At 42.1% G+C, this 27,611-nt stretch overlaps 1 protein-coding gene across 7 annotated transcripts in view; it reads left to right on the forward strand.

The window, feature by feature from the left end:
- rbfox1 (RNA binding fox-1 homolog 1) overlaps nucleotides 1–27,611 on the forward strand; it is a 417,007-nt gene that overhangs the window by 366,148 nt on the left and 23,248 nt on the right. For all 7 annotated transcript variants that reach the window (XM_061223562.1, XM_061223559.1, XM_061223564.1 and 4 more), the window contains 7 exons: nucleotides 6,757–6,897; nucleotides 7,769–7,822; nucleotides 9,251–9,343; nucleotides 11,097–11,157; nucleotides 13,149–13,202; nucleotides 24,254–24,386; nucleotides 26,491–26,530. In XM_061223562.1, coding sequence (XP_061079546.1) covers nucleotides 6,757–6,897; nucleotides 7,769–7,822; nucleotides 9,251–9,343; nucleotides 11,097–11,157; nucleotides 13,149–13,202; nucleotides 24,254–24,386; nucleotides 26,491–26,530 — 576 coding nt within the window. The remainder of the gene's footprint in view (nucleotides 1–6,756; nucleotides 6,898–7,768; nucleotides 7,823–9,250; nucleotides 9,344–11,096; nucleotides 11,158–13,148; nucleotides 13,203–24,253; nucleotides 24,387–26,490; nucleotides 26,531–27,611) is intronic.

A 27,611-nucleotide genomic window follows, 5' to 3' on the forward strand; every position in this document is an offset into this window, starting at 1 on the left:
GCCAGGCACAAACGCGGACAAAAGGCTTCTCTCTGAGACGGGTCCTGGACGGGGCGGAGCGGGGGGGAGGTTGCGCGGTTCCTGCTGTTCTGCTGCGTGCTTCCCTTTCTTTACCGCGGCTGAAGCCTTTCCTTCCCCCTCAAGCGTGGGCTCTGCCTATTTCAGAAATCCCACACGGCGGTGGGCTGTGTCAACAACAGTTGAGTAGTTGGCGGCTCTAAAGAATCTCGCTTTTACTTTCTTTTGCTTGTACATTTTGTCCGTCACCCTTGCTGGGGCAGGTTCCTATGGTTCCAGATTCTGTTTTTCTTTGTTCGTCCAAATAAACAGTCTAGGGGGTGGGTAGTATGATGACATCACCAGTGTGATTTCACTCACACAGGGCAAAGGTGATTCAAGTTCCTTTAGACTTTTCTGAAAAGCTACTCAGGGTATGATAACCCAAACCTGCTAACTTGCTAGCCAATGTTGCTTGAATAGAATTGATTAACGTATAGCAATATTTCAACTAGGGGTGAAATATTTGTTACTATTGATGTAGTACTAACCTAGCTGAGGCTGATGGAGTAATGTGGAATAGCTCACTGTTTCAGGCTCAGTCAAATTAGTCAAATAAATCACTCCAACAGAGAAATGGTGAGAGAAGCAAGAAGCTATCATAGATTCACAAGAGGAACTGATTCCAAAAAAGGATTCAACCTTCAAACTGGAACTAGCCTGGATTCCAGCAAGCTGACATAATCCAAAGCACTGTCCATAGGCCTGTAAAATTTAGATTTTGACATTTGAATACTCCCTGGAAATAATAGGAATAGGAATAATAGGAAAACAATGATTTTGAATAGTTTACGTTCTTTTACTTATCTTTTACTTCGGAATGACCCTTTCTTCGACTGCATCGCCAATCAGGTTTTTAATTTTATCTATTGGCTCCCTCCAACAGAGAAGCCAGGGCAAACGTTGCATGTTCATGTAAAATATAGGAACAGGAAGTTATGAAGAGAACATTAAGGTACTTTTATTCATGTTAGTGCTTAATAAAAACTGTCATATGAAAACCAGTTCTATTTTTGAATTTTAAGTTTCAGATAGCAAGCCTTTATCAGACTCCAATTTAAACTAAATATTTTGATGTGCATTGTGTTTTTCCCCAACAACTATAAAAATTATTTGACTTTTTGCCATACTCCTCAGCCTTGTTCAACACTTTACTAATGGTTTTTGTAACCATTTTGCCTCGTTTTTCATGATGAAAGCATTGTTAATTTCAAGGTCCACTTACTGTAGATTTGTATATTTTCAATTTTTCTTCATAGAAAAAGGCCCACGTAGCACTGTCGGCTGCGAATGCAGTGCCGGTGTGTTTCTGTACGCAGGGAGAAGAGAGAAATAGCGTTACCGATTTAACTCCTGGCTAACCAAAGCTGGGACCGTAATCTGCCACTTGGCCCCGTTCACACCCCGTCGGACAATGAGGGTTCGAGAAGTGAACACAATGTTTGTGTATTTCGGCTGTGTTATTTTGGACCACAGATGTTTTTTACGGGTAAACCCCTATAAAAGCTCTGTGAAGGACAGACTGGAGCTAAAGTACAATATAAGTAACTAGAGCCCTGGAGTGAAGCAATTAGCCACCAGACATTCGTTTTTACAGAGGTAACTGGCTTTGCCAGTCAAATTTTAAACTCGCCGTGCTGTGTAAATATTTTTACTGAGCTAAATGGCCATTGTAAACAAACCGCAATGTATAGCATGCTGTGTGTTGTTATAGTTCCACACTATGTATGGGCAGTGCCCTTCTTTAGATCTTTTGTTGACCAGCGTGGTTTTACCTGAATGGCATACTGTATGTTGTCACAGCTGCACTACTGTTTGTATGTTCACATGCATTACTCTATATATAGGCAATTGGCTTTTTTGGCGTTTAGTGTATGCTGGTAAGCTATATTTGCTAACCGCTTGGGGACAACACATAGGACCTTTCCAAAAGGATGGCAGTGATAAACTGTACAGAGTCTGACCTCATGTGTTTTGGAAGGTGTAGTTACCCCTTCGCATTTCAGGATACTCGTGTAACCATCTAGCATTTTGTCAATCAGACAAAATATGCAGGAGAATGAACCAATATGTTTTGGGGTTTGGAGTAGGTCAATGAAAAGACGGTCATTGTGTTTGGACCCTCTGCAGTCTGCGATGACCGTGAGCGTTCAGGAAGCAGACCGGCAGCTGTCTGTTTGCCCTGCCCAGTAGTTTTTGTCGAATTCCTTATGCACCGCAGTCTTTGTGAAAAATAGTTAAACTGACCCTGTGAGTAGTTTCTCTTTAAAGGGCACCTACTGGGACGAGAGCGCCTGGATCTCCAGTGAAGCCTTTCTCCCAGCATGCCTCTGTGTCCCTACAGTTACTGGGTGTGTTTAAAGCGCAAACTGTAATAAAAGAATCATATAAACAAAGAAGACATTTTGATTATGAGCACGTTTTTGCAAGCAGCACTGCGGGACCTGACTGCCAAGCACTAATGATTTCCAGCCCTGACAGTCTGCCCTTTCAATGAACTTTTTTCAAAGCCAACCCAGGGTTTCATATTGAACATAAAAACACATTCAAAGTTTTCAGTATACTGCAGTATCATCTCGGTAGTTTATGAACATAAACCGGGCAGAATCCGACACCAACTCATTGCATTTTCAATGTTTTACAATGTCTGGCTCATTGCTATTTGTTTAGCAAAGATTTGTAATGGGAGCGCAGCCACAGTAGGTCATAGTTGGCAAGGAACCAAAGTCCCTGTATTCTGTCTTTAATCTTGAATCACCCCATTTAAAAGTATCTATACCTATGACAAAATCTATACCTATGATGAAATGAATGTAAAAAAATATATAAAAAATCACTCTACGCAGTTAACATTTGGGAATGTCTGTAATTTTTTCACTTTTCTATCTCTGCTCCTCCTGGTTCTGTCTCCCCTTTAAAAAAAGAAAAAATGAGAAATACAAAAAAAATATGTATCCAATTTGCTTATTGGATCCAGATGTCTTAGAAAAGCAGTCAGTGCCTGTCTCTTTGTCTTCCCCGCCTGACGCATGCGAGTGTCAGGAAAGGGAGGAGGTTGTTTTTGTTTTATTGACATGTTTGGAGTGGTGAGGGACCAGTGCCAGTTTAAAAAATGTTTAAAAATTTTTTTTTTAAGAACATTAAAAATACCACAACACAGATGGCATGAATGGTAAACTGTCAGCAGAGAGCATACTGTATACACGGGCTGCATGTTTTAGTTGGCCGCAAGCCCAGAATTGTCTGAAGCAGAAATGGAAAATATTCTCTTTACTTTCGTAAAATGGGTTAAGAGTGCTACATAGTCCTTGGATTTGTCATCCTGGCTGCGATCCTCCCCGGCAGACAGGTATCCCCTCCATTTATTTTATTTCACCTGCTGTTTAGTATCAGCTAGCTAAACCGCTCCATTAGTGTCTGTGTGTCTGCCTCACACCCACATCTCAGCATCATTAGAGAATGTGAAGCTGGAGTGAAATGCATGCAGCAGTGTGCCTGGTGTGTGTCGTCTTACGTCTGCCAAATAAATAAGCTGAAAGCTAAGGCTCAGGAAGCAGTAAACATGCCCATGCCCAGTGCAGAAGGGAACCTTGACCTCGCCTACGACATCACTGCCTCTCCTGTAGAACTGTGTGGACTATAGGGTATAAAATAGTCCCTGATTCTCCTGTGGTACTGTGTGGACTATGGTGTAAAATAGTCACTGGCTCTCCTGTAGTACTGTGTGGACTACAGGGTGTAAAGTAGTCACTGTCTCTCCTGTATTACTGTGGACTGCAGGGTGTAAAATAGTTGCTGTTTCTCCTGTAGTACTGTGTGGACTACAGGGTGTAAAGTAGTCACTGTCTCTCCTGTAGTATTGTGTCAATTATAGGCATTTCTGCTCTTGTGTATGACCTGGTGGCATAGCTGATACAAACTTGATAGGCAAAATTGGTGCAGGAAGATAAGTTAATTAAATTAAATATAATTAAAAAACTGATATATCCTGTAACTCAACTACTGTCATGCATTCTAAAGCAAGCCTGAGCTTCAGTCCACTAGGGCAATGAACCAACGCGTTCTTCTGCACTCGCTGTATCCGTTCAGTCAACGCAGCGATTAGGTTAATCAGGCCCCGACGCTTACCTGGCTGGATTCAGAGCCTGCGGGCGTGTCGTTCCCCGCAGGACCGCAGCGGTCTAGCCCCGCGGCCACCGCAGCCCTCCAGGTCCGAGACTCTGGAGCCCCAGGCTCCAGCGTAGGCCGAGCGCGACCGGCAAATCCATAGCCGTGGGGGGGAAGGGTTTCAACAGGCCGCCCCGTCGATGATGACACGGTTGTTTGCGTGGATGTTCCTGTGCCCTGCGCAAGTCCTCCTCTTGCACCGCTAATGACTCTTGAGTGTTGTGTACACAGACGGCGAGCAGCGGGCCCCGTCGCTGTTTGCCCATTAGAGCCCGTCTGCGGATCAATGGCCAGTAAACACCGACTGTCGCCTCCGCAGGTGGCACCGAATTGATCCGCATTCCGGGGGTCTGACCCAAACTCCCGATGCCGATGTCGTTGGGGCTCCCGCCGCTCCACCTCACACCTCCAGCAGGGGGAGCAGCTCTTATCGCTTCTGACCTATGTGCCTCCTGTATGTGTGATTGACCTTCGGTACACACAGATCGGATAAAAACATCTGCCAAATACAGTGTAATGTAACATCAATATGTAACACCTTTCCTCGCATGGCAGCCCATTGCACGGAAAGGACACACACTTCAGTTATATGGCCAAATCCATGTTTTTCATAGGGCTGGGCGATTTCGTCTATCTTCTGAACAATCATTAAAATAATCCCTGTATAACCTGGGGGGGGAAAGTACATAAAAAGCCATAAAACAGACGCCCCCCCCCCCCCCCCGCCACTTTCTCAGATTGCCTTTTTGTTCCATTCCCTCAACATCAAATTTTTCTTTTTTTGGTTTTCTGTGGGGGTGTTTTGTTTATGACTGGTAATAACGAATGAGAGATTGCTCGCTTTTTCATGTCCGGGAAGAATATCTACCCATCCTCTCCTCAATGCTCTTATTATTCTTTTAGGATCTAATCTTTTCCTAAGCTTGCATACTTACACAAACCTCCTCCCCATGGGTCATTATTCTCCAACTGTCTTGTCTGTGTAAAAATGTGGTTGCAATTTCCATCAGTTATTTGGACCAAGCACTTGGGGCATAGGTTTTTTTTCCCACTGGGTAAGCTCTCCTGGTTTCTGTCACAGCTCCGCTCCTTATGAAGTGCTTTTAAAGACCGAGATGACATCGGAGATACTGGGAGAATGGAAGCCCTGGGCGGTGTGACAAGCCGGACCAAAGCCAAGCAATAGAAAAGACAAACACTCACAGGGGTCGCTGTGTGGTGCAGTGCAGTGGGTTGTGGTCAGTGGATAATGGTCATAGTTTTTACCGGAACATTCTGGGCTCAGTGCTTGGAGGGGGGGGAGGTGCATTGTATCCCTCAGAAAGTGTTTTAATAACTATCCTTCTGTACGTATGAATACTGCTGTAAGTGATACAGGTCACCCAGTGTACCTTAGATGCCGCCTTTGTTTTGTTTTTTGTTAACTATGACAATTATAATGTGACTTACATCTGTGGTGATTGTTTAAAAAGGCTCTTAACAACAGGGTATCTTTTTTTAAATTGCTTAGATAAATTCAAATAGTGTTTTTTGTTGTTGTAATTAAGTCTTATTTGCTCATACAAATTAATTGGTTCAAGCGTTTCGGCTGAATTAAAGTGTGTGTGTGCTGTGTATTCTGCATATTAAACTATCAAGAGTGGCTGCTGGTTAAATTAATCTTATTGTTCAAATGGAGCAGCATTTTCTGGCTCCCAAGGACCTAATGGAGAGGGTAGGGGGCAGAGGTTTTTAATCTCCCCACAAATTGATTTGGGTGAAAGGAACATCACAGGAGTTGCTAAGGCTTTTATTTTGTAAAACTTGAGCAATAAACTCTGAACAATACACTTGAAAGCCATTTAAGATGTATGTTCAGGCTCATTTCCAAATACAATCAAGAGAAGGCATCTATTCACAATCGAAGCCGTAAATGACAATGTAATGATGATGATGGTAATGATGATTGCAGCATAGCAGTAATGATATGATCACTTCTAATAATATTTTTATTACCACAGTGGTGTTGTCATTCGTGTGCTTCTTCTTAATCTATTTATTTTAAAAATGATTCATAGAGCGGTTTATGTGATGCATTATATGCAGCTCAGCCTTGGCTGGAATGGTGGAGGCAGGAGTGGAGCTGGCCTGTTACACTTATGGGTGCACGGAAAGATGAACCCGAGTTCACTTTAACGATACAATACATTTCAACATTAACTCTGATTAGAAAAAATATCACGAATGAAACATTTTAACTGGGATGATATAGAATGTCACTTTTTCAGGAATTAGGCCTAAGATTGTGTTTGGTAATGTGTGATTTTATCAGTTTATGAGAACTCTGGCCTGTGGAGAAGGGTGAAACTCCCATTCAGGCTGCATTCGGTCATGCAGAGGGATTCAATAATAATGAGTGCATGACCCCGAGGTCACGGTGTCAAAAAACATAAACTTTCCGGGTTTAATTGACGTCTGGATGAATGTTGGTAAACTTTTTGCCTGTTATTTTAGTTTTTTGGTGATCCCGTCTCACTGTCCCTCTCCCCCCAGCAGACAGATGACGCGGCACAGACAGACGGGCAGCAGACGCAGTCCCCCGAAAACACAGAGAACAAGACTCAGCCCAAGCGGCTCCACGTCTCCAACATCCCCTTCAGGTTCCGCGACCCAGACCTCAGGCAAATGTTTGGCGTGAGTATCGCTACAGCACAAAACCGCCGCCAAATTTAAAAGAAATAAAAAAACCTCTGGATCGTTAGTGTCCATTGTTGCCTAAAACCACGGAGTACATGCTGTAATTGTGCCTGTGTGGAACACCAGAAATTTGTATAATGCAAAAATTAGATGTGGACTTTCTTTATAACGATATTTCCAAGGAGTTTACTCAAATGAAAGCTGACTGTGACTTCTGTGAAACGGCCCTTGTTGACTTGTTTGAACTGACGTGTTGATGATTGGCGTATAATGGTTCAATCAGAGAAGCGATGGTTGTCATTTTCTGTAAATTGTTATGGCTGTCACTTGGGGTCAGGACAACAAGCTGTAGCTAAACTCCAAAATCACCAGGCATTCTCTGCAAATTTGAGATTAGAGATTTCAGTTACACTAACAAAGTAATGATGTACAAATACATTATTTAAGCATGAAATTAACTCTTCATTAGTTATTGTATTTAACTACTAACTAATGTATAGTTGCATTAATATTTATACCTCAGCAAACGATAGTATGAACTTAGAATTAACCATTCACAAATACATCTTTTTTCTTCCAATTTGAGTTTCTATTAACTACTGTTACTGTTGTTAACATTAATTAATGAGGTACAAATGCATAAACAAAGCTGTACAGATTAACTTCTCAGTAGTTAGTTAACTTCATTATTTAATGACAATTCATGTAACATTATTGTAAAGTGTTGCTAAGATTTCCACCAGCTAATTAAAGTATCTATCAAATTCATCTGTTGTAGTAGCTGTCTGCACTTAATTTATGCATGGATCATTGATGCTAAATATGCCCACCGGAAACGCTTTTGATTCCTGTCTTCTCCTCTTTACAGCAATTTGGTAAAATCTTAGATGTTGAAATCATTTTTAATGAGCGGGGATCTAAGGTACGTGGTCTTCATATTTACGTTTGCACATGTTTCTCATATCGAATGTCCTTCAGATTGAATACTGTAGATGTGTGAAGCAAGGGAGAAAAAAAGGCATTGTACTTACTTTTGAATTAATCAGCATGGAAGCTTGCACATTCACTACCTTTGAGGTTACGGAAATCACAGTAAATGGTTTTCAAATTTAAAAGAGGAGAATAAACTAGTCAGTGCGTAAGAAATTAAAAATGGACCAAATTATCTTTCACCTTCAGGAAAGGTTTTGCTGTGCAAGAGCTTTCATGTCTTCATTTGAATGTGCTGAATATTCCCTCTTGTTCCCTTTCTTCACATAATACAGTGCTTCAGTGTAAATGAAAGCCATTGCACCTTTCAGGCGATAAAGTTACAATGAAAATCTCAATGAATGCGTGTTATGTACTGTATGTGTGGCATATAGGATGTTGTTCAAGAAATTTAAAATGAAGATGTATTTCTGGTGTTCAGGCTTGTTTGCTCTTGAGTCTTCCATTTAAAGATGGTTTACAGAAAATCCGTAATCTCCCCCCCCATTTTTGTAAGCCCCAATCATGGTTAACTCTACCTGAAGTTGAATGAAAACGATAAATTAGGTTTATGCCAGGAAATTGATTTTGTAGAGCTTAAACAAGTGTGTACATTTTAATGAGTTTTTCCTTGGTTGTAATTGTCAAGTCTGTCTTTGGATACCTATACAAGTAAAATTACATTCTTAGCAGTGATAAAATTACGCTAAATAAAGCACATTAATTTATCCCTGATGTTGCATGGAAACATTGTTAGCTTAGCCAATATAACATGACTTAATCAATACCTGTTTAGTATCTTACCGTATTGTCTATGTACAGAGGATTTTATTCAACTATAGTAATTATAATTATAGTTTATTATATCACTTATCTGATTATCTGATTATTGTTGGGAAAATATTTCTGCATGCAAAGCAATGGTTCACCTTTCTTTCTCATAACTACAATCTTATGATTTTGTGTTCTATGTGGAAACCCTGTGTTTATTTTGGTTCCATTTTCTGCTAGACTTATTTTCTACTGTAATGACCTGTTGAAGGTATTTTAAACTATTCTGCTTTTGGGAAGGGTTATTTGGGATTCTGCTTCTCTTAAGGCGGGGGGGGTCTGATTTGAAAAGATAACATTCATGTCTGTGGCTTATCGCACATTTCAATGCTGCTTTTTTGTTGTTTATTTGTTTTGTATTTTTTCTTTTTTGACAATCTGCATGTACAGAACCAAAAAAAAGGAATTCAAATGCCAGTAATGTTTAAATGGACAGCAGTAATAATCTGTTAAAAATGACGTAAGAGTTGACTTGGTTGCTTCTTTGGTGAACGATGGAATTAATGATGTGCATGTTGTTTTCCCCTCCCCCTCTCCCGCCTGCATGCAGGGATTCGGTTTCGTAACATTCGAAAATAGTGCTGATGCGGACAGGGCACGAGAGAAATTACACGGCACCGTGGTAGAAGGCCGTAAAATAGAGGTGCATGTTACAAATATTTCCCTTCTCATCTTTTTGTTTGAAAATAAATGTCTGCTTCACTCTCATTTTGTCGTTTCAGATGCATCATTTGTCTTTTCACGTGCACTCCCTCCCTCCCACATATTTTTTTTTCTGTTCATTTTTGTTTACCTATATATGTATGTGTATGGAGGTATATTTTCTTATTGTTGACTCTGTTTTGTTTATTTGTTTGCTTTAGAGAGCTACTGTGGCATTTTATCTCCTCTTTTTACTTTTTTAAGTTATTTACGTTAGTTATTATTTGTGTACAATGGACTGGCAGGAGTAAAGTTATGGTTTTCTGTGTTTAAACCTTTAAACAAAATGGGTGCAGTAACTTCCAAAACCAAAAGAAACAAAAGAAAGTGTGTAATTATGGTTATGGCTATGGTTACCTTATTGCAGGGTTGATGAGGGATGTGCGGTGGCTTGGAACTTAAAGCAAACTAAATCCACAAATACCTTTTAATTGGGAACTAGTTGGAATGCAAATCAGGAGCAGAACTGCATCAAAATTTGTGTTGATTTAACGATTTTCATTTAATTTGACTCATTTTAGCATGTATTTCGGGAGATGAACAAAACCAAACTGAACAAGATCAAAACGAAAACTATTCGAGATAAATGTACAAACACTGTCACCTCTGATTCCCACTCAACACTGCCTTCACTTAGGAAGACGCTAGCTGTATTCTAGAGTGATTCCGATTTTAAGTGGTGTAGCTCTTGAGTAAGATGTTGCATATTTTGCCTTCTCATTTTCCCCCCTTTTCAACGAAAGCGCATAGGGCCCTCACCAAACTCTCAGTAACCATGGTAACTGTATACATACACATGCGGGCGATGGTGCCGAATGGTAAGTGGAGAAGTCCATCTGCCGTTTCACGTATTAAGCGCTGATACCACGTGAATTTTTTTGACTTGTTACGTTTCTTGATGCTAGCTACTTTATATTGGTACGCCTGTACTTTTTGAGTGTACGTTTAGCTGCCTGAGGGGCACAGATTGGACTGGACTGATTCCTGCACATCTTACTCTTACTCAGATTGTTAACTCCATATTGTGTTAGATAATGCACCCTCTTTTTATCCTTTTGTTAGCTGTGGTTCAAGCTGGAATGATTATTATCATTTATTTTACTTTAATTATTTTATTTTTTTGGTTTGGTTTGTTTGTCTTTTATTCTTGCGATGAAACGAAAAGCTCTTGTTCCGAGTGTTTGAATGCTAAATGTTGCTTTCTATCCAGTGGTAGATATACTCTTGAGGATTATGTTGCACAATGCTAAACTTGTTTGTCCCTTTTCGACATTTTCTTTGTTTTCTTTTTGTACCTTGTCTCTCTCCTTCCCTTGATCACTGCATGTTCCTTCATATATAAGTAGGCTCTTCTGTTTGTGTGATCTTCTCTGACTTCCTTTTGAAATTATCATGAATCTATAACGCATGCTTTGAAATGTCTTAAATTTGAAATATGCAAATACTACTTTCATTTGCTTTGTGTGTCTTGTTAGTATTGATATATGAAATTGTTTTGTTTCTGTTGAAATGTAACATACCTGTTTGCCATTGATAACCGTAATGGTAGTTTGTTTTTTAAAGATACTTCATGATAATGCTATACTGCAAGTAATGCATGTTATTTTTCAATCTTAAAATTATACCGTATGAAATATTTGTGAGGCTGTGCCCACCACTGTTGCTCTTGGTAACACGGTCTTCTTTGTGCAAAGGTCAACAACGCAACAGCACGAGTAATGACGAATAAAAAGACAGTCAACCCTTATGCAAACGGTACGTCACAGCGCTCGCCCGTCTGAGACTGGAATCTGTATGTTAATATGTTACCCATGTTATGATTTGTCATTTTGGTTCTTCTAAAGCTTTTTGCACTAAGTATTATTGCTAGAAATGCCAAACCCTTTCTCTGTGGTTTTCAAGGCCTTTCTTTAACATTTCTGTGGATCGTTCCAAGGGGATTCCCTGAATGGAATTGTTTGCAATTAGATGGTGAACCATCATGTCTAATTGTGGCTATCCTCCACTACATACAGTCTCAATAATATTAGTAATAATGTATACCTATTTATTATTTCAGGCCTAGGCAGTTTTTGTGTCTGATGAGGGATATTTTACATACATACAGCAGATTCTGAGGACCGGCAAGCTTTACTGTAATGGGTATTATGGCACTCAGAGGTTTGTGGTTAATAATACACTTCAGGAAACTCCAAAGCAAAGTTTGTACAGGGATGTTATATATATATATATATATATATATATATATATATATATATATATATATATATGAACAGATTAACGATTGTCTTTATATAATAAATTGAGAGATACAGTAGCAGCAGGTTTGGAAATGTCTACTGCTTGGGGTGTTGGGTTAATGTGGCCCAGTGATGTCCCGTATGGTGCAGTAGAAGCCTTTCCTATGAAGAAAGTCTAGTCAAATTTGGAGAAAAAGTTTTAGTTTTTCTCTAGAATTTATCTAGCATTCTATATATCCCCCATGACAGTTTTTGTTATTTCTAAACAGCTTTGTAATTAAGGATGATAAAAAAGATATAACATTTAATAGCAAACTTAAGCAAGTAAGGCAGCACAGTAGTAAGAGTTTGCTGGCCATTTAATACACAGCCATCATTCTGTCAGCTTTAGCATGCTAACGCTCGTATATTAAACAAAAACATTTGACAGTCCCCGGTTGGTTTAGTGAAGAGCGGAACAGACAGATAGGAATACAGGATGGGGCGAATAAACGACCCCTCCCCCACCAGTCCGTGACCTTTCACCCTCGACCTGTAGGCGATCAATAAACCCCTTGGAGAGGCAGTAAGTCTTCCACGGGCCTGTGGCCTGCAGTCTCGCCTCAGAGATCCCCCTGACAGCGGGACAGCAGCTCCGGTCACACGCGATTAACCCAGCGCAGCCGCGGGCTGGCCTGCCTCCCATAGGCCAGCCACAGCACGCTTTAATTGTTGTTATTTCCATGATAAATGGGAGTGGGGAGGGAGTCGGGGGCTGGCCGCTTTCGCATCGTAGGAAAGTTGGGCGATGGATGCAGCCGTCTGATTTTTTATTTATTTATCTTCTTTCCGGTTTGGGGGGTGGGAGCGGGGGGTGCGTGGGGAGAAGACTTGGCACATGGATGAATAATGAAACAGCGCTTCAGCTGGAAGTGTCTGCCGTTGCCTTCGAGTGAGCCTTTCTTCCCACCCGGTACAGAAATTGAGAAGCCGTCAAGGAAGCTTCCGGAGGCTGAGGTCTGTCAGGTCCCTCCCTAAGTGCACCGCGCTCTATCTTTTGCTCGTTCTCCGCGCTCGCCGTGTTATTGGGCCTGACAGCAGTTTCCCTACGACCAGTACACACTGACGGCATCACTCCAAAGCACATTACAAACGAGCAATTGACAGGAGCGAATACCCATCGCCCGTCTACTGTTCATTACCGTTACTATGTCTTCATTTTACTTGTGCGTGTGTGCTAAAGCTCAACGTTAGTCACAGATTTCTCAGGAGCGTATGAAAGGGTCATGTTCGATATGCCAGTGCAGTCGGATGCTCTTCGGTCATGATCGTACGTGCTCGGCCAAACAAGCTCTTTTCTTTTGTGTAATTTTATTAAAGCTTTGCGCAGAGCGCTTTCAGTTCATGCGTTGATTTCTTTGGTCAACTGACGGTTCTTTTTCTTGATTCTCTCAAATGAAAATGAAATGGAGTGCTTTTAACGTGTGACAGGCGTCTGATTTAACGTCTTTTTTTTGTGTCGTCTAGGCTGGAAGTTGAATCCAGTAGTGGGTGCCGTGTACAGCCCAGAATTCTATGCAGGTATGGAAAATAAAGAATCAGTGTTTTCTTTTTTATATATTGTATGTTTTATCTCTATTTTCTATCTTGCAGATTGTTTTATTTTCTGTGTTCATTGGATTGGTTTGGCAGTTTGATCCCCCTTCCTCAGATTCCTTTATCTCTTATAAATCTCTTTCATTTTAAGTCTTTTTTAAGTCTTTGGCCTGAGTTAAACTTCAGTGCACTTTGTCCTGATTTTTTTTCCCCCCCGCAAGAACTCTTGAGTTTTTTTCCTCACACTACTCACATTGTTAGTTCAGCTGTAGCTGACATGCACAGTGAAAAAAAATGTGAAAAAAAAAAAAAAGGCTTTCCTCCATGTAATTTTTCAGTGTTTTCAAAATTCTGAGCAGTCCATGTCAGGAATCTTTCGTCTCCACTGCTTTTACACAAAAAAAGTTGTGTTTCGTCTCTATATTGATATTCGCCTTCTGGACTGTAGTTGAACAGAAGTCTGTAGTTATCCTGAGATGCACACATACACACTAGGTATAGTTGGCTCTGCCTAGGCACACTGCAGTGCTGCGCTGCTGGTTTTGCACTGCTCTCCTTCAGGGGCAAATCTCCCAGCTCTGGGTAAAAATGCGGCGCAAGTCCATGCACATGTGAAGCTCCCAGCACTTACCCGAGCGATGTGTGCAGCATTTCAATCAGCAGCCTCCCATAGGCTAGCAGCTGAGTGAGGAATCCTGCAGCAAGCTCACACCTGTGCTTTTAATTATTTCCACAAGGCTGGACGGGGCCTGGTAAAACGCTTACCGAGAAAGGCCTAAACGCCTAGCGCTCGACGGGCTAACTGTGGCTAATGAGGAGACAGACTGGAGGGGATGGGTCAGCATGGATTTTGATTTTTTTTTTTTTGTCTGATAAGCGGTGAAACAGAAGAATCCACGCCAGGTTTTGGGGAAGTTAAATTAGAAATGGTTGCTGGAGGCAGGTTTTTGTTGCTGTTTTTTTATTTTAAGGAGGTGGGGTTTGGGCGATGTGCTGGCGTTCCCCGTGTTTTAGAGCACAGCGGCCCAGAACGCTATTTAAAAACCGCTCTCAAGCTGAATTCCTCCTAAGCGGGCTCTGGCATCGCCTGCGATGCCTGGCAGGCGGCGCTGAGAGTTTATTCCGATCCCAGGTGGTGGCCTCCCGCTCCGCACCGACGCGAAGAGAAGCGCCGTGATGCTGGCTCGCTTACACCCTGCCACACAAAACTCTTCAACAAAATACAAACGTCTGAAAACATTCCCTTTTTTTTTTGCAAATCTTGCAGGTCTGAATGGAAGACTGTATTGCAGGTTTTAAAAACACGTTTTATTTTTTCGGTATTTTACCAAATGCTTTCTAAGTATATAGGGGCTTCCAGAAACATCCTCCATTTTGGCTCTGGTTGAGAGCCCTGTGTGGAAACTGGATTAAAAGGGCAGGTCTCCTTTATTTTTGCTTCGCGTGTCTGAGAAGCAGCCGACCTTGACCACTCTGGGCCTGACCTTCCTCTTACCCATTATTATCCTCCCCATTATGGTGAAAAATATCCCGATTTTATGATAATAGGAACAATGTGGAAAAATGGGGGGCGGGGGGGAGACGGAACAAAATCTCATTGTCTCCTCTCGCAAGGTCACGGAAGGTGGCTGAAATATATTTTGCAAATTGAAATCAATATTTTCCATTTCTCCAAACGGTCATTTTCCTAATTCGCCGCTCATTCTGTTAATTACAAAATGCCGCATTATCGATTCTCTTTTGTCTCACCTTTCAAGTCTCCCTAAACATCTCCACATCCCACTCAGCGATGAATGCCTAGACCCCATTTCTTTTTCATTCTTTTATTTACTCTGATAAGTACAATTATAATTAGCACTTCATTAACACACCGCGACTGTGCACAATGCAGAGAAAAATGGCTTTTGGCCGCTAAGCACCCAGTCGACTGATATTGGCAAGTTGCTTATTGGAAAGTTGATATATTGGCAAGAAAGCTGTAAAAAAAAAAAAATGTATGAGTCCAGGTTTCGCAGTCTTAACGCGGTGAACGTGGGCACGCGGCAGAAACTGAGCTGCCGAATTCCACCGTCCGGCTCGTCCACTCTGTCCTCCATTTTGTTGGATTTTGCTTCAGAACCATAATTTGTGAATTATGGGTCAGCCATTTTGTTTCTCGTTACCTTCTCGTTTCTCGTTACCCAGTCTTTCATTACAACTCTTTATTTTGTATCATTATAATGTTATTTGAGTTATATTTAATTGACTACTTTTATCCTGAGCAATTTTCATTTATATTTCAAAATCTGTTTTTACATACTCTCCGTTTATGCGGATGGACGTTTGCTAGTATGGTTGAGTATGTTGCCCGTGGGTACAATCAACGCCCCACCTGATATCGAATTTACAGCCTACTATACCGCCTCCCTCTCATCCCCTGCTTCCCCTACATTACATTTTATTCATTTTCTCAACAACTTTTGTCCACCTTTTTCTGTATTGCCAAATTAAATTTGTCAGCGCAGCCCATCGTTAAATTGTCCTCTATCGATTATGGAAGGAGTACCTTTATTGTGGTTGTTTCATGTCCACTGAATAATGGTACAATAATATAATAATAAATTATGATGAATGCAGTTGTGAGAGGCAATTATGGGAGCCAAGAACAAGCCAGGCAATCTTCAAGCCAAGTAGGTGGATGTTTTAGTAACTGTACAGGAAAGAGCAGTGGGCAAAGATGAAGATAAAAAACACATTAGAGGTGGTAGGCTGTCTAATTAGAATAATGTTAAGAAAGAAGAAAAGTTTCCGATTACATTTTTCGACTTTGTGAATATATATGCAGAACATGAAACGGATATAATTACAAAGCTGGTGTTTGGTGCTTGCTGGAAATGATGGCAGTTATTATCAACTGTGTGTTTCGAGATGCTTCTATGTCAACAGTGATTTTTCTTGGCTGAAGATTTTTTGTTGTTTGTAGGTCCTTATACCTGCCATTTTCTGTCAAGCTGTGGAATCTCAAGTCATATAATACCTTGAAAATGTCAGTACTGCAGATATTGTGACAACTCCATGCCCCATCTTTGTTGCTCTATGGATGCATGCAACAATAAGTATAATATTATAAAACAAATTATATATGCCTCTGATCTTGTCTGATCCGTCTTTAATTACCAAGTAGTTTTACTTGCTTCTCAAAACATTTTGTGCTGTGCTACCCATTCAACTATTGTTTTAATGGGTGCTGTAGATGAGTGTTTAAGCCTGAAGAATTTTACACAAAGCGTAGCACTGTTAATTAGCCAGGGAAAAGTGGAAATGGACCGCGTTTTATGTAAGATAAACCAAACCCCTTCTGAGGGTGAGGATTAAAATAAGGAAATAAAGAACTAAAACACCCTAAAGATGAAAAACAATGATTTTGTAATTAGATGGGTTGGATCACAACCAAACAAAAAAAAAAAAAAGAAGCCAGTGTTTCCCTGGTTAATCCTTTTCTTCTCCTTAATTTACAAACTCTTTACTTTGAAATTCCTTTTTAACGAGCACCCCGAACGAGAAATGTCCATTTGCTGGTTTAATAGCTTCGCTCGAGAATCGCGGTGGGTTTCGATTTTGATTTTCTGCCCCCCCCCCCCGTTTGTTTGTCTTGGTTTCTTGCTGAGTGATCTCAGCCCGTATAGATTGGCGGCTGAAATGCAGGACGTGTTTATGTAAGCGGAGCGCGTGCTCCCGATGCCCCCTTCGCTGACGGCCGTTTGCCTTGGCAGCGGACGGGAAACCTTACCCTCCCCCGCGGAGAGGCCTCGCACGTCTAACAGCCGCGCGGGTGAGCAGAGGTGTGCGGCAGCCACGGGCGGACGCGGCGTGCCATCAGAGCGCATTAGCGCCCCGGCGTATTGATACGCTACGGCTTATCGACACGTTGGGCTGAGACTGAAGCCGGCCCGCTGCTTTAAAATGGAGCCCGCGCGCTAACGCCGGAAGAGCGCCCTCTGCCGTGTCCTGGCGTGAAACACACGAACCGCCTCTGGTCCCAGAGAAGGCTCCCTCTTCACATTGACTGACATTGACTCTTTTCTGAAGACTCACATCTCATAACGCTCACAAGGCTGATGAGAGAGTACATACACAGTAAAGTGTCCAGTGTTATTCAGCTCTAACAGAGCTGCCTGTGAGGTAGCAAGCCCAGACAGCTGTTCGGCACATGAGCTCTCCCTCCGTTAAAGGCACTGCCACGGCCCGAGGGCAATGCACAGACCGCACTCTACCGTACCCTCCCCTTCTCCCTGCCGTAACCTCAACCAACCTGTAGCCCTGTCTCTTCTCTCACATAAAACAACAAACGCCCTCCACCGCTATAGCAGAAACGCCTCAGACGACCTGCAGCCATGTCTATTACATGGAATAAATAAAGAAGTGCATTCAATGAATTATTTTTTCAAAAGAAATGCCTCACGGCGAAAGGTAAGGAAAATTATGCCTTTGCAACTCTCCCTTTTGTACACTACAGCAAGGAGAGAAAGAGCAGGAGACGACCTCTGACCTCCCGGCCTGACGCTTGTTTTTATGCGGTCGGCGGAACGGAGGAATGCGCTGTTGGGAAAGGAACCTAAAGGAAGCGAGCTTTTCTGTTGCGTAATTTAAAGCGCGTGTAAGACACAATGCAGCTGAATAAGTGATACCCGGAGCTTTGTGAGTCATTCGGCGCGGCATGGCGCTTAAAGACAAAGGGCTGGATTCAGTCGCCGTTTTTCGCTCGTGGACGGCCCCTGTGGTCTGGTGTCGAGTCAAGGCTGCGCCGGTGCCGGCTGGCAGCGGTTGGCAGCCCCTCGAGGCGATGCGTAATTGGCCGCGATGGAACCCTGGAAGGGAGGGACTCGACGAGCCAGGATGACTGTGTCTCTTTGCTCCGTAGCGTCCCCAATCGCCAACTGGCCTCCCACAAGCTGCTAATGAAGAGCCGTCCTCCAGCCCACGTCCATACGAGCTCGACTCGTGGATGAAAACAAGCAGCAGCTTGACATGGAGTGTGTTGTAGGAGAGCATGTGCTTTTTGGCGTTCTCCCCAATGGATAGCAGTAAATAGAACTGGGCATTCAAAATTGTGAAGAAAAAAGCCGTCTATGTAGCTTACATATAGAAACCATACGTATATGGATTTAATTTTATAAGTACAGTTTCTATTGGAAGTATTCTATTTGTAATAATTTTCATTAGATGTGGCCTCAAGCTTCATGTTTGCCCTGAGTGGGAGGGGAGTGTATCGACAAACTTTTCAACCCATTGGACACAGCGAGCTGGATAACTGCACTATGTAATCTGGAGCAGGAACCCTTTTTACTTCAGTCCATGTTCTAGTTGTATGAGGGTTCCAGGTTTTACTTGGTGCACTTATCCAGCTAACCAGCTAATCCTGCTTCGTGAAACAGGGCCATGGACATTAACACAGAGCAGCTATGATGACATCATCAAAAGTGGACTTATTGGGGCCGTGAGCTCAGTCTCCTTCCGTTCTGCAGTTCTCCCGCTTGGCAGGAGTTCATCTCCGCCTCCCCGCGGGGCCGTGCCCTGTAATTAGTGCCCGCTCTGACCCCTCTGCGTCTCAGGATTAGCCGTAACGCGGGTCAGAGGGCAGCGCTTCTCCGCACGTCCACCCTGGAAAAGCTACGCGCAGACATTTTAAAACCTGCAAACTGTGCTCAGAATGTCAATTCAGTCACAGGAACATTCGGTATTAACTCTGTAAACCTTTTTCTGCAATTTGCCGAGTGGATTTTTGAGAATGCTGAAGATAACTTCACTGTCACACTTTCTTTATATGCAAGCCAACACTTGCTTTTAGTTACTAACACTTGCTTTTAATTAGTAACGCTTGCTTTTAGTTACTAACACTTGCTTTTAATTACTAACACTTGCTTTTAGTTACTAACACTTGCTTTTAATTACTAACACTTGCTTTGAGTTGTGAGTTGGGATAAATGTTGGTTGAATTCAGGCGTCAAGGTATGGAGTAGGCATTGTTTGGCAGCTATCTTCCGTAAAAAGAGAAAAGCTGCATGTGGAAGGTTGTTTTAATTATTTAATATTGTTTATTAATGAACTGTCTCTTACATATCTGGATCAGTTAGGATGGAAATTCCTTTCGATGAAATGAAGGTCTGACTCATCCACATGCCATAATACAAATTTTCTGGTGAATGTACAGATGTGTTTGTGCGAATTTCCCATGGAAGTGTAATATTGGAATTGCAATACCATGCTAATTACAAAATGATCATAAAAGAGTGATAATGTGGTAATTGAATGTGATAATTCATGCTGACTCAATAATCAGAGCCATTATATTGCAGGTGGAGTCAACTGTACGGAAACGGTATAAATTTAATTTGCATTCATCTATTTCCCTGGGCGCAAAAGTGAATGAATGCTCATGAAGTGCTGGCGATGCTTCAACATTTGGATGAAATGGAGTTAAATACAGATACAAATAGCCTGCAAATTATTAAACATTTTAATAAAAAACCAACAGGAATTATTGCATTTAATCATAGCACTTTAGCAATGTAATTACGCAGATTAATTACAGTGTTTAAAATGTAAAAGTTTAAAAGCACCCCATGGCCAATACAAAATGGCGTCCATTCTGCTGTTAAACAGGCATCGTTGAGCTATTGCTGCTGCTCTTTCTGTTCTAGTGGAAAAAAAGTTCACTAAATGTTCACTTTTTCTAACGCAAAACTATTTTGTCTGCATAAGAATAAAAAAAAGAGTAAAACTTGGATTAATCTGTGCCACTACTATCATAATACTCTCCATTTCCTATGCGGGTACGCCTCCTCTCTTAGGTTGCAGTATAATCTTCTTAAGAGACCAGCTCTTATGAGCTTTTGGGACCCCCGAAAACATTGCTTCCTTTTTAGTTCTCAAGATATTACTTTCCGAGGAACATCCACAAGGCGGACATTGATCCTCCGTTGAGACTCTAAGCATTTTTCGCTCTGAAATTAAAACGATAAACTAGCCTAACCTTGGGGCCGATGCCCTGGCTCGGGCCAGCCAACAGTAATACACAGACACGACGCTACTGAAAGTGAGAGAGGCGTTTATTTCCCCACGAAATCCCAGGGTGGGTTTGAATGTTAAAATCCTTTAAACACAGTGCCTAATTTTCCCCCTAAGTGGTAGGAGACTGTGTTTGAAAAACAAGGCATTTCAGGAGAAACAAATCTTTCTTACTTACTTATTTTTCTGCACTTTGTTCCTGTATACTGGCTCTTATTTAGTCCAGTCAGACTGGGTTTTTGATAGAGGCCATTTTGTTTCCTATATGTTAAGGGTTTTATCCAGGTCATCCATAGAGGCTTCAATGACTGCTCAATGTATAATGCTCTTTTCTATTGTGTTGCCTGAATGACCTGCAAGGAAACGCATACGTGTACAGGTTAACATGCTCTCACTTGCACAGGCAAACTTGTGATTAGAATGTAATGAAATGGCACGCGGTCTCATTTCATTCTGATTGTTTACATTACCCAAAACTGGTGGGAAGGTGGTCTCATTTTATTAGGTAGTACAGAAGTGACCGTCTGTGGCAAAGATAGAGCAAATTACTACACACACTGCACTTTTTAACGTGACTATTTTAATTGTGGAGTGTTTTTCAGCAATAAAAAGCACCCAGCCAAACGCGGGCTTCGAACTCCTGAAGGACTGCCGGACTTTTTAAACGCTGAGCGCTTTTGACTTTCCGAGCAATCAGCTGATTTAGCGGAAGTCACTTACCGCACTTTCGCATCTGCAAGCAGGTACAGCCCCCCCCCCCCCCCCCCCCCCGTACGAAGCGCTCGATTAATCAGCGGCCATGTCACGCTCCCCTCACTCCTGTCACCGTGCGGGGCAGTAATTAATCACAGAGCTCTGAACCCGCCGCCCGCAGCGGCCGGGCCTCGTCCGCGGCGGCTCAAATAAATAAATAAAGGGCCGGTAGCGCATTAAGAGGCGGGCCGAGAGGGGGCAGGGCGACGGCTTTTAAACGCAGTTCATCGTAATCATTTTAGCCAAGCGTTTTTCCTTCGCGCCGGAAAGGCGGCGTATTGGCCGTGTTTCGGGCGGGGCGGGGGGGACGTATAGCGTATTATCGGACGGAACTGCGTTCTGCGGGTCCGCCGGCCGTCGCCGTGTGTCAAAGGCGCAGATTGCATCACGGGGGCGGCCAATGAGAAACGAGCGCGGCACGTGCCGAGAGATGATTAAACATGAACATTAATTACGCGCCTTTCGCCCGGGCCGTTTCGGGGGGGAAAGGAGTGTGTTCGGCGTGTGATAAAGCGCGGGGATGATTCATCTTCTGAGGACAAAACGGCAAACGCGGAATGTGTGGCAGACATCTTGTGGAATGTTTTTAACCCCTGAACAAAGAGACGCACTGAAATATCAAAGTCCACCCCCTCCCCCACCCCCACCCATATGTGGGTGGGAATGTGATTTTAAAAGGCTTCCTCACAACAAAAAGCCTACATTATCTACCTTCCCGTGGGCAATAAACGTATAACCCAATCATTTACTAGGATTATTCAGAAACAATGAAAAAGAACAAAGGGCCTTCAGAAACAGTCAGCAGATCTAATTTTGGCCAGTTGCAGGAGCCTTACCGTTATTGCAGGACGTGCGTACGGACACTTGGTTACCTTTTAGAAAGTTTTCAAACCCGCCCTGGGTTTGTGGAAGTGTCCCTGAGCAAGACTAACCCCCAAATGCTCCTGGTGAGCTGGTTGGTGCCTTGCATGGCAGCCAATCGCCATTTGTGTGTGAGTGTGTGTATGAATGGGTGAATTAGAAGTATCAATCGTACAGAGTTTTGGATAAAATATATATATTTTTTACAATTATTTATTCCCTGATGATCCTTCAAACCAATGTTTATGTTTATTACAATATTAGTGCATGAGACTCAATGGAATGCAATGTAGGTTTCCAGAGTAGCTGGTGTATCCTGCTCTTCTCCTTTATTTAACTCAAACCCTCTGTGGATGGCGTGTCAGATTATTTTCAATTCCTTTTCAAATTGCAAACCCCGAATGTAAATCATTTTATTTTGAAGTGGTAGCGTTTAAAGTGGGACGAGCAGGTTTAATTTAGATCCACTTACCAAAACTAATTAAACGCCTTCGATTACCGGCGCACCGTATGAAATTAATATCTTAAATGCTTCACAAAGTGGACGTATTTGAGATTTACAGGGGGGGCACGTGAGGTCAGGGGAGGGAAGGGGTGGTCTTTAATCTTCCGCCATTGATTGAGCACCTCTTGATGAGACGTGCGAGCCATCGCTCTGGAAAGCGTGAAGGCGCAATCACCAAACAAATGAGAAAAATAATTACGCCGTAAAGCAGTTGTATACTTTAACGGCTCTGATGGTATGCCTCCAGTTGGATTCAGCATCTGCTCTGCTTAAATCTCTCCTACAGCGCTGAAACTTTTCTCCTTTAACGCTGCGCGTTTATACCCGCACGTTCCTCCCCACTGTCATTTCCCATATTTCATTCAGGGTAGAGCAATTTGCTATGCCATGGTGCCGTCCCTTTTTAAATTACAAACATAACTTGTTTATCCTGGAAATATAATATTAATGCGCAATACCGTGGTCCTCACAATTATTTAATTAATTTAGTCATATTTCCCATTTTGACACATCGAGACACAAGTTTGCACACATGCAAATGTGTTGCGCAAGGCATTTTCAGATATATGCAAAACTCAGGTCAACTCTTTCATAAAGCAGTCTCATATTTTTCTGTTATAAAACATGGGTAAAGTCTGGTCATTAGCAAGGTTATACGTCCAAAGCGTCTGCTTGCAGACATTCAATAAGATAGCTCCTGTATTAGAAGCAGGTTCAAATACTTGTTTCGACGCCCTGTCGACACCACTGTATCAGAATTATTTCCCACATTATCCTATAACATATCAGTAAAATGTGTTCTGTATACAATCTCAGGAATGCACGGGAGGATTTTTTAATTTAGGTGTATTTCAAATATGTATTTGACCCATGTCTGGCCTGCGGAGATCAGAAGCTTCAAGTAGTCGGAAGAGATGCTGAGTTCTGAAGTTCTGAACTGCAGGAGCGGCGGTACTGGTGTGACTAATGACACAAATTAATTACTGTGTTGACCTCTGACCCCCCCCAAGCCTCTTACCCAAGCTGTTGCACAGGCACTATTCCACGTCTCAGTTCTTATTTCACGTTTAAATGCCGATAAATACATGTCTCATGCATAATTGAAGTATAAAATGCCAGCCTTCCCTCAAATTGCTCTCTGATTAAGTTGTCTCAAGTGTCATTAGCATACAGGTGGTCAGCACCCTGCTGAGGTTAACTCACTCAAAATGGGATATTTCTTGCCTTGACTCATGTGTTATGATTAGTTTTGCTTTGTGACGGATTTATGGAACGTTGAAGTGCTATCAATATTGATTTACTGAACAACTGGTGGCCGAGTTAAGCGTATAAAGTCCTGAAGGCATATCATTTTGCATATAAATAAATGCATTACTTATATGCAAGTGTCAACTATGGAATACAAAATCTTTCAAAGGGATCTTTAGCTTTTGTCGTGAGCATGGGAACCAGTTTTTTTTCTTTGATACAATAAACCAAGGCCACATTTCCTTGCTGTGCAAAACTGTATTTGAGTGTATGTCTAAAGATCAGTTTAATGCCATATACTATACCTTTATACAGTAGTTATCAGGCGCTTTGTTGGTTCAAACATCGTTTTACTCTTTGACTGTGCTGGTAGAAGCAACAAGAAAAAAAGTAAAAGTATTCATAAGAAATGAATATAGCTACTGAGCTGCTATTACCCTGCACCTTTTGACAGGGTGAGTGAATCAAATTTAGTGTGAATAAAAACTGGTAACGGTCTCTCTCCCTCTCTCTCTCCCCCTCTCTCCCTCTCTCTCTCCCCCTCTCTCTCTCCCTCTCTCCCTCTCTCCCTCTCTCCCTCTCCCTCTCTCCCTCTCTCTCCCCCTGCATTTGTTCTGGACAGTTCCAGGCTTTCCGTATCCGACGGCGACCGCTGCAGCCGCATACAGAGGGGCGCATCTACGAGGCCGGGGGCGCACCGTCTACAACACGTTCCGCGCAGCGGCCCCGCCGCCCCCCATCCCGGCGTACGGCGGGTGAGCGCGAAAAACCGCCGCAGTGTCCCCCGCCTGCTCCCCTCCAGCCACAGCCACAACCTCAGACACAGCCACAGCCACACCCTCAGGCCCAGGAACCCGGGGCTTCTCTCTGCAGTGCGTGCTGCATGCCAGCCGAAACCCCAACACAGCATGCCACCAATCAGAGCGCCTCCAGAGAAAAGTGCGCCCTCCCACTCCCTGCGCAAAACAAAATGGGATGAGAAATGACTGTCATTTGTACTGTCATGGTTTGGTGGCTCTCAGCATCTTTAAAGTCACACGTCGTGATGAAGCTTCGCTCCCCCGTCTGACGGGGAATGCTATAGGACATGGAAAAGCCATGAACGATCCCCAGGATTGCTGTAATTGTTTGGGGGGTTTTTTCATGTTAATGACTTGTAAGTATCTGGCACTTAAGGAGGCTGGCTGGAGCTCATTTTCTTTCTTTTTTTTATTCTTGTTAAATTACCCTCTTTAAATTTTTGGTAAATAGAGGCGTACTTGTAGGTTATTTTCAGTTGAACCCCCTTGAAACCTTACAATTCACTGGATGAAGTGGTAATTTGACCAGCAGGGAACCCACATTTGAACCATTAAGCATTATTTCAAGCAAGGACATATTTATATAAGAGACTGATTTTTTCAGATGGGAATATTGTCCATACACTGGAATCTAAAAATAATTAGGCTGAACTTCAGGTCAAGGCTTGTTACAAAGAATACTACGCGGATAGAGGAAATATAGTTCAAAAGACAACAGTATTAAGAGCGGCAGACAGGCAGCCATGGAAACCCTTTGCGTAACATGTCAAAGCCATTATGGGTTACATCCTCCTGTGCAAGTCCCTAATATGCCTGTCGCAGCGCATGCTGATTGAAGAGGGGACAAATGACGTTTGGGACCTTTAATCTAGCACCAGAGGGAAATCTTTGAGCAGATTAGTGAAGTGAATGGCAATAGGCTTCTGCAGTTTGGAGGGCTTTACTTTTCTGCAGGACTGTACGGGGGCTTGCTGCTTGGCAGCCCGGGATAAAAGCTGCTGCTAAGCAAGAAGTACCAATGATAATATCAATAAGTACAGAGTAAGCAGTTTATACTGCACCTGTAAAGGTTCCATTTATTGTATCGGGAGGGATCCATGTGAAATATTGACACTAACCAGTCTTCAGGTGCACTGTGTTGAGTTTATAGGCTAGTTTGAAACATGACTGTATATATTGTCCTCCGATGGGCTGTTAAATACATGTAGGGACCAAATATCAAAGTAAAATCATATCTTATGTGTGACGGACATAAACAACTAACAAAAAAGAGATCCATTATTTAAATACAAAGTAAGATTTAATACGCAGAGGTGAAATTTTGAGATGAAGCTTAAACATGGAAGATGGTATGTGAACGTATGAATATTTTAGTAACGCAGATAATTTCAGATTTGTTGTTGTTGAGGACATGCCACAGCATTCCTGTAGTTATTTCCATAACATGCAGGACAGCGAATGGCATGATAGCCTGCCTTTAAGTAGGTTTTTTCAACATTTTAAGTCTGTGTTCTAGAACTGCTTTAATAACCTGTAGTGTTTTTACATCAGCATTATAATGTTCAGTGAAGAACCTTAAAGAGTTAATAGAAAAACAGAGAGATAAATAGTCCAAATGGTGCCTGAATGAACAGTTCTGTTCTGATCCATTGAGCACTCCTGGGTCTGTAGCCATATCGGTATCTATATTTTAAAGGCTGCCCTGACTACAGGGAAACACTGATAAGTTGGGACGTGGCTTGCCACACACAGAGATACAGAGATATGTCTTTTAGCGAATCCCCCCAGTCGTCATTCTCAGAAGACCCCGCCCCCTCTCAGCTCTGACAAATCCCCAGCCTCCTTCTCCCTCGGATTTGAGGAGTGCCCGTCATGTCTTCCCGTTTCTCAATTCCTGGGTTCTATTTTATTCATTTCTTTTCTGATATTTCTGGTGGAACTAATCTTGCAAGAAAAGTATGTGGTAACTGGTAGTGCTTGCATGTGGGACATGGACTAATATGAATGTTTTTTGTTTTGTTTTGTTTTTGTGTGTGTGTATATGTTTGCATCTTTACAGTGTTGTATACCAGGATGGATTTTATGGGACAGATATTTATGTAAGTATGAACTGATCTGCATGCTGATCTCGAACACATACCTTGAACCCTCCCACCCAACCCTCTCATGCCCCTTGAGTGTTTTTACTCACGTTTAACATAACCTCCTGAAACCTTATGATTCCTAATATAACGTTTCATAATTCCTTCTTTTTTTGTTTTTGTTTACATAATACTAGTCTTGGATGACAAAAACATGTTGCCGTGTATTCTGTTTCCGGAATTATCCATTTGTTTTTGTTAAATGTCCCTTGTAGTGTAGGTTTCAGCATGGTAGAATATATGGCTCTTGAAATGAAGACCTAATGTCCCTTATTGGGGGACAAGGATGATTGACAGGAGGATAGTAATAATAATAAGAAGAAGAAGAAGAAGAAGAATTTGTGTACCTAGAGTATACAGTACTGTGCAAACAGTATGTAAAAATAAATAATGAAATGAAGTTTTTTTTAATGTACTGTAAAGAGCAGTGAACCGTTAAAAACGAAATCAATGCAATATTTGTTGTGGCCACCATTTGTCTTTCAAACTGCATCAGTTATCTGACAGTAGGTACATTATCCAGCAATTTTATCCAGCAGTACCGCTGGTAGGTTTTCCAAAATTTTTTGAGAACTTGCCACAGTTCTTCTGCAGACTTTGGCTTTCTCTCTTGCTTCTGGCTCTCTAGGTAATCCCAGGCAGCCTCAAGTTTTTATTAGAAAAGTGGTCTATTACTTAACATGTGACTTAAGTAACAAAATGCATACGTTTCTGTGTAACATTTCATTTTTTGCTCTTTTCTACTGACACCCTAATGCAGAAAAAAAATAAATAAATAAACATCTAAGATCCAAATTCCTATGAAAGAAATGTGGGGTACCTAATCCCAGTACTGTACATCTCTCTCAGATAACACAGTAATAAATCCAGGGAAAATGTTTGAACAGACCAAGTGTGTCTTGTCCTCACTCTACTGGTTAAAGGATGGAATCTGTGTGCACAACCAAATACTTTCCCTGGATTTGACTTGCCTCAGAGAGCTGCAGATGCTGTCCAATGGGGAGACTCGTTTCAAGGACCCGGCAGCTTCTGACCATAC

This window comes from Conger conger, chromosome 16, assembly GCF_963514075.1.
Source record: "Conger conger chromosome 16, fConCon1.1, whole genome shotgun sequence".
Classification (NCBI taxonomy): domain Eukaryota; kingdom Metazoa; phylum Chordata; class Actinopteri; order Anguilliformes; family Congridae; genus Conger; species Conger conger.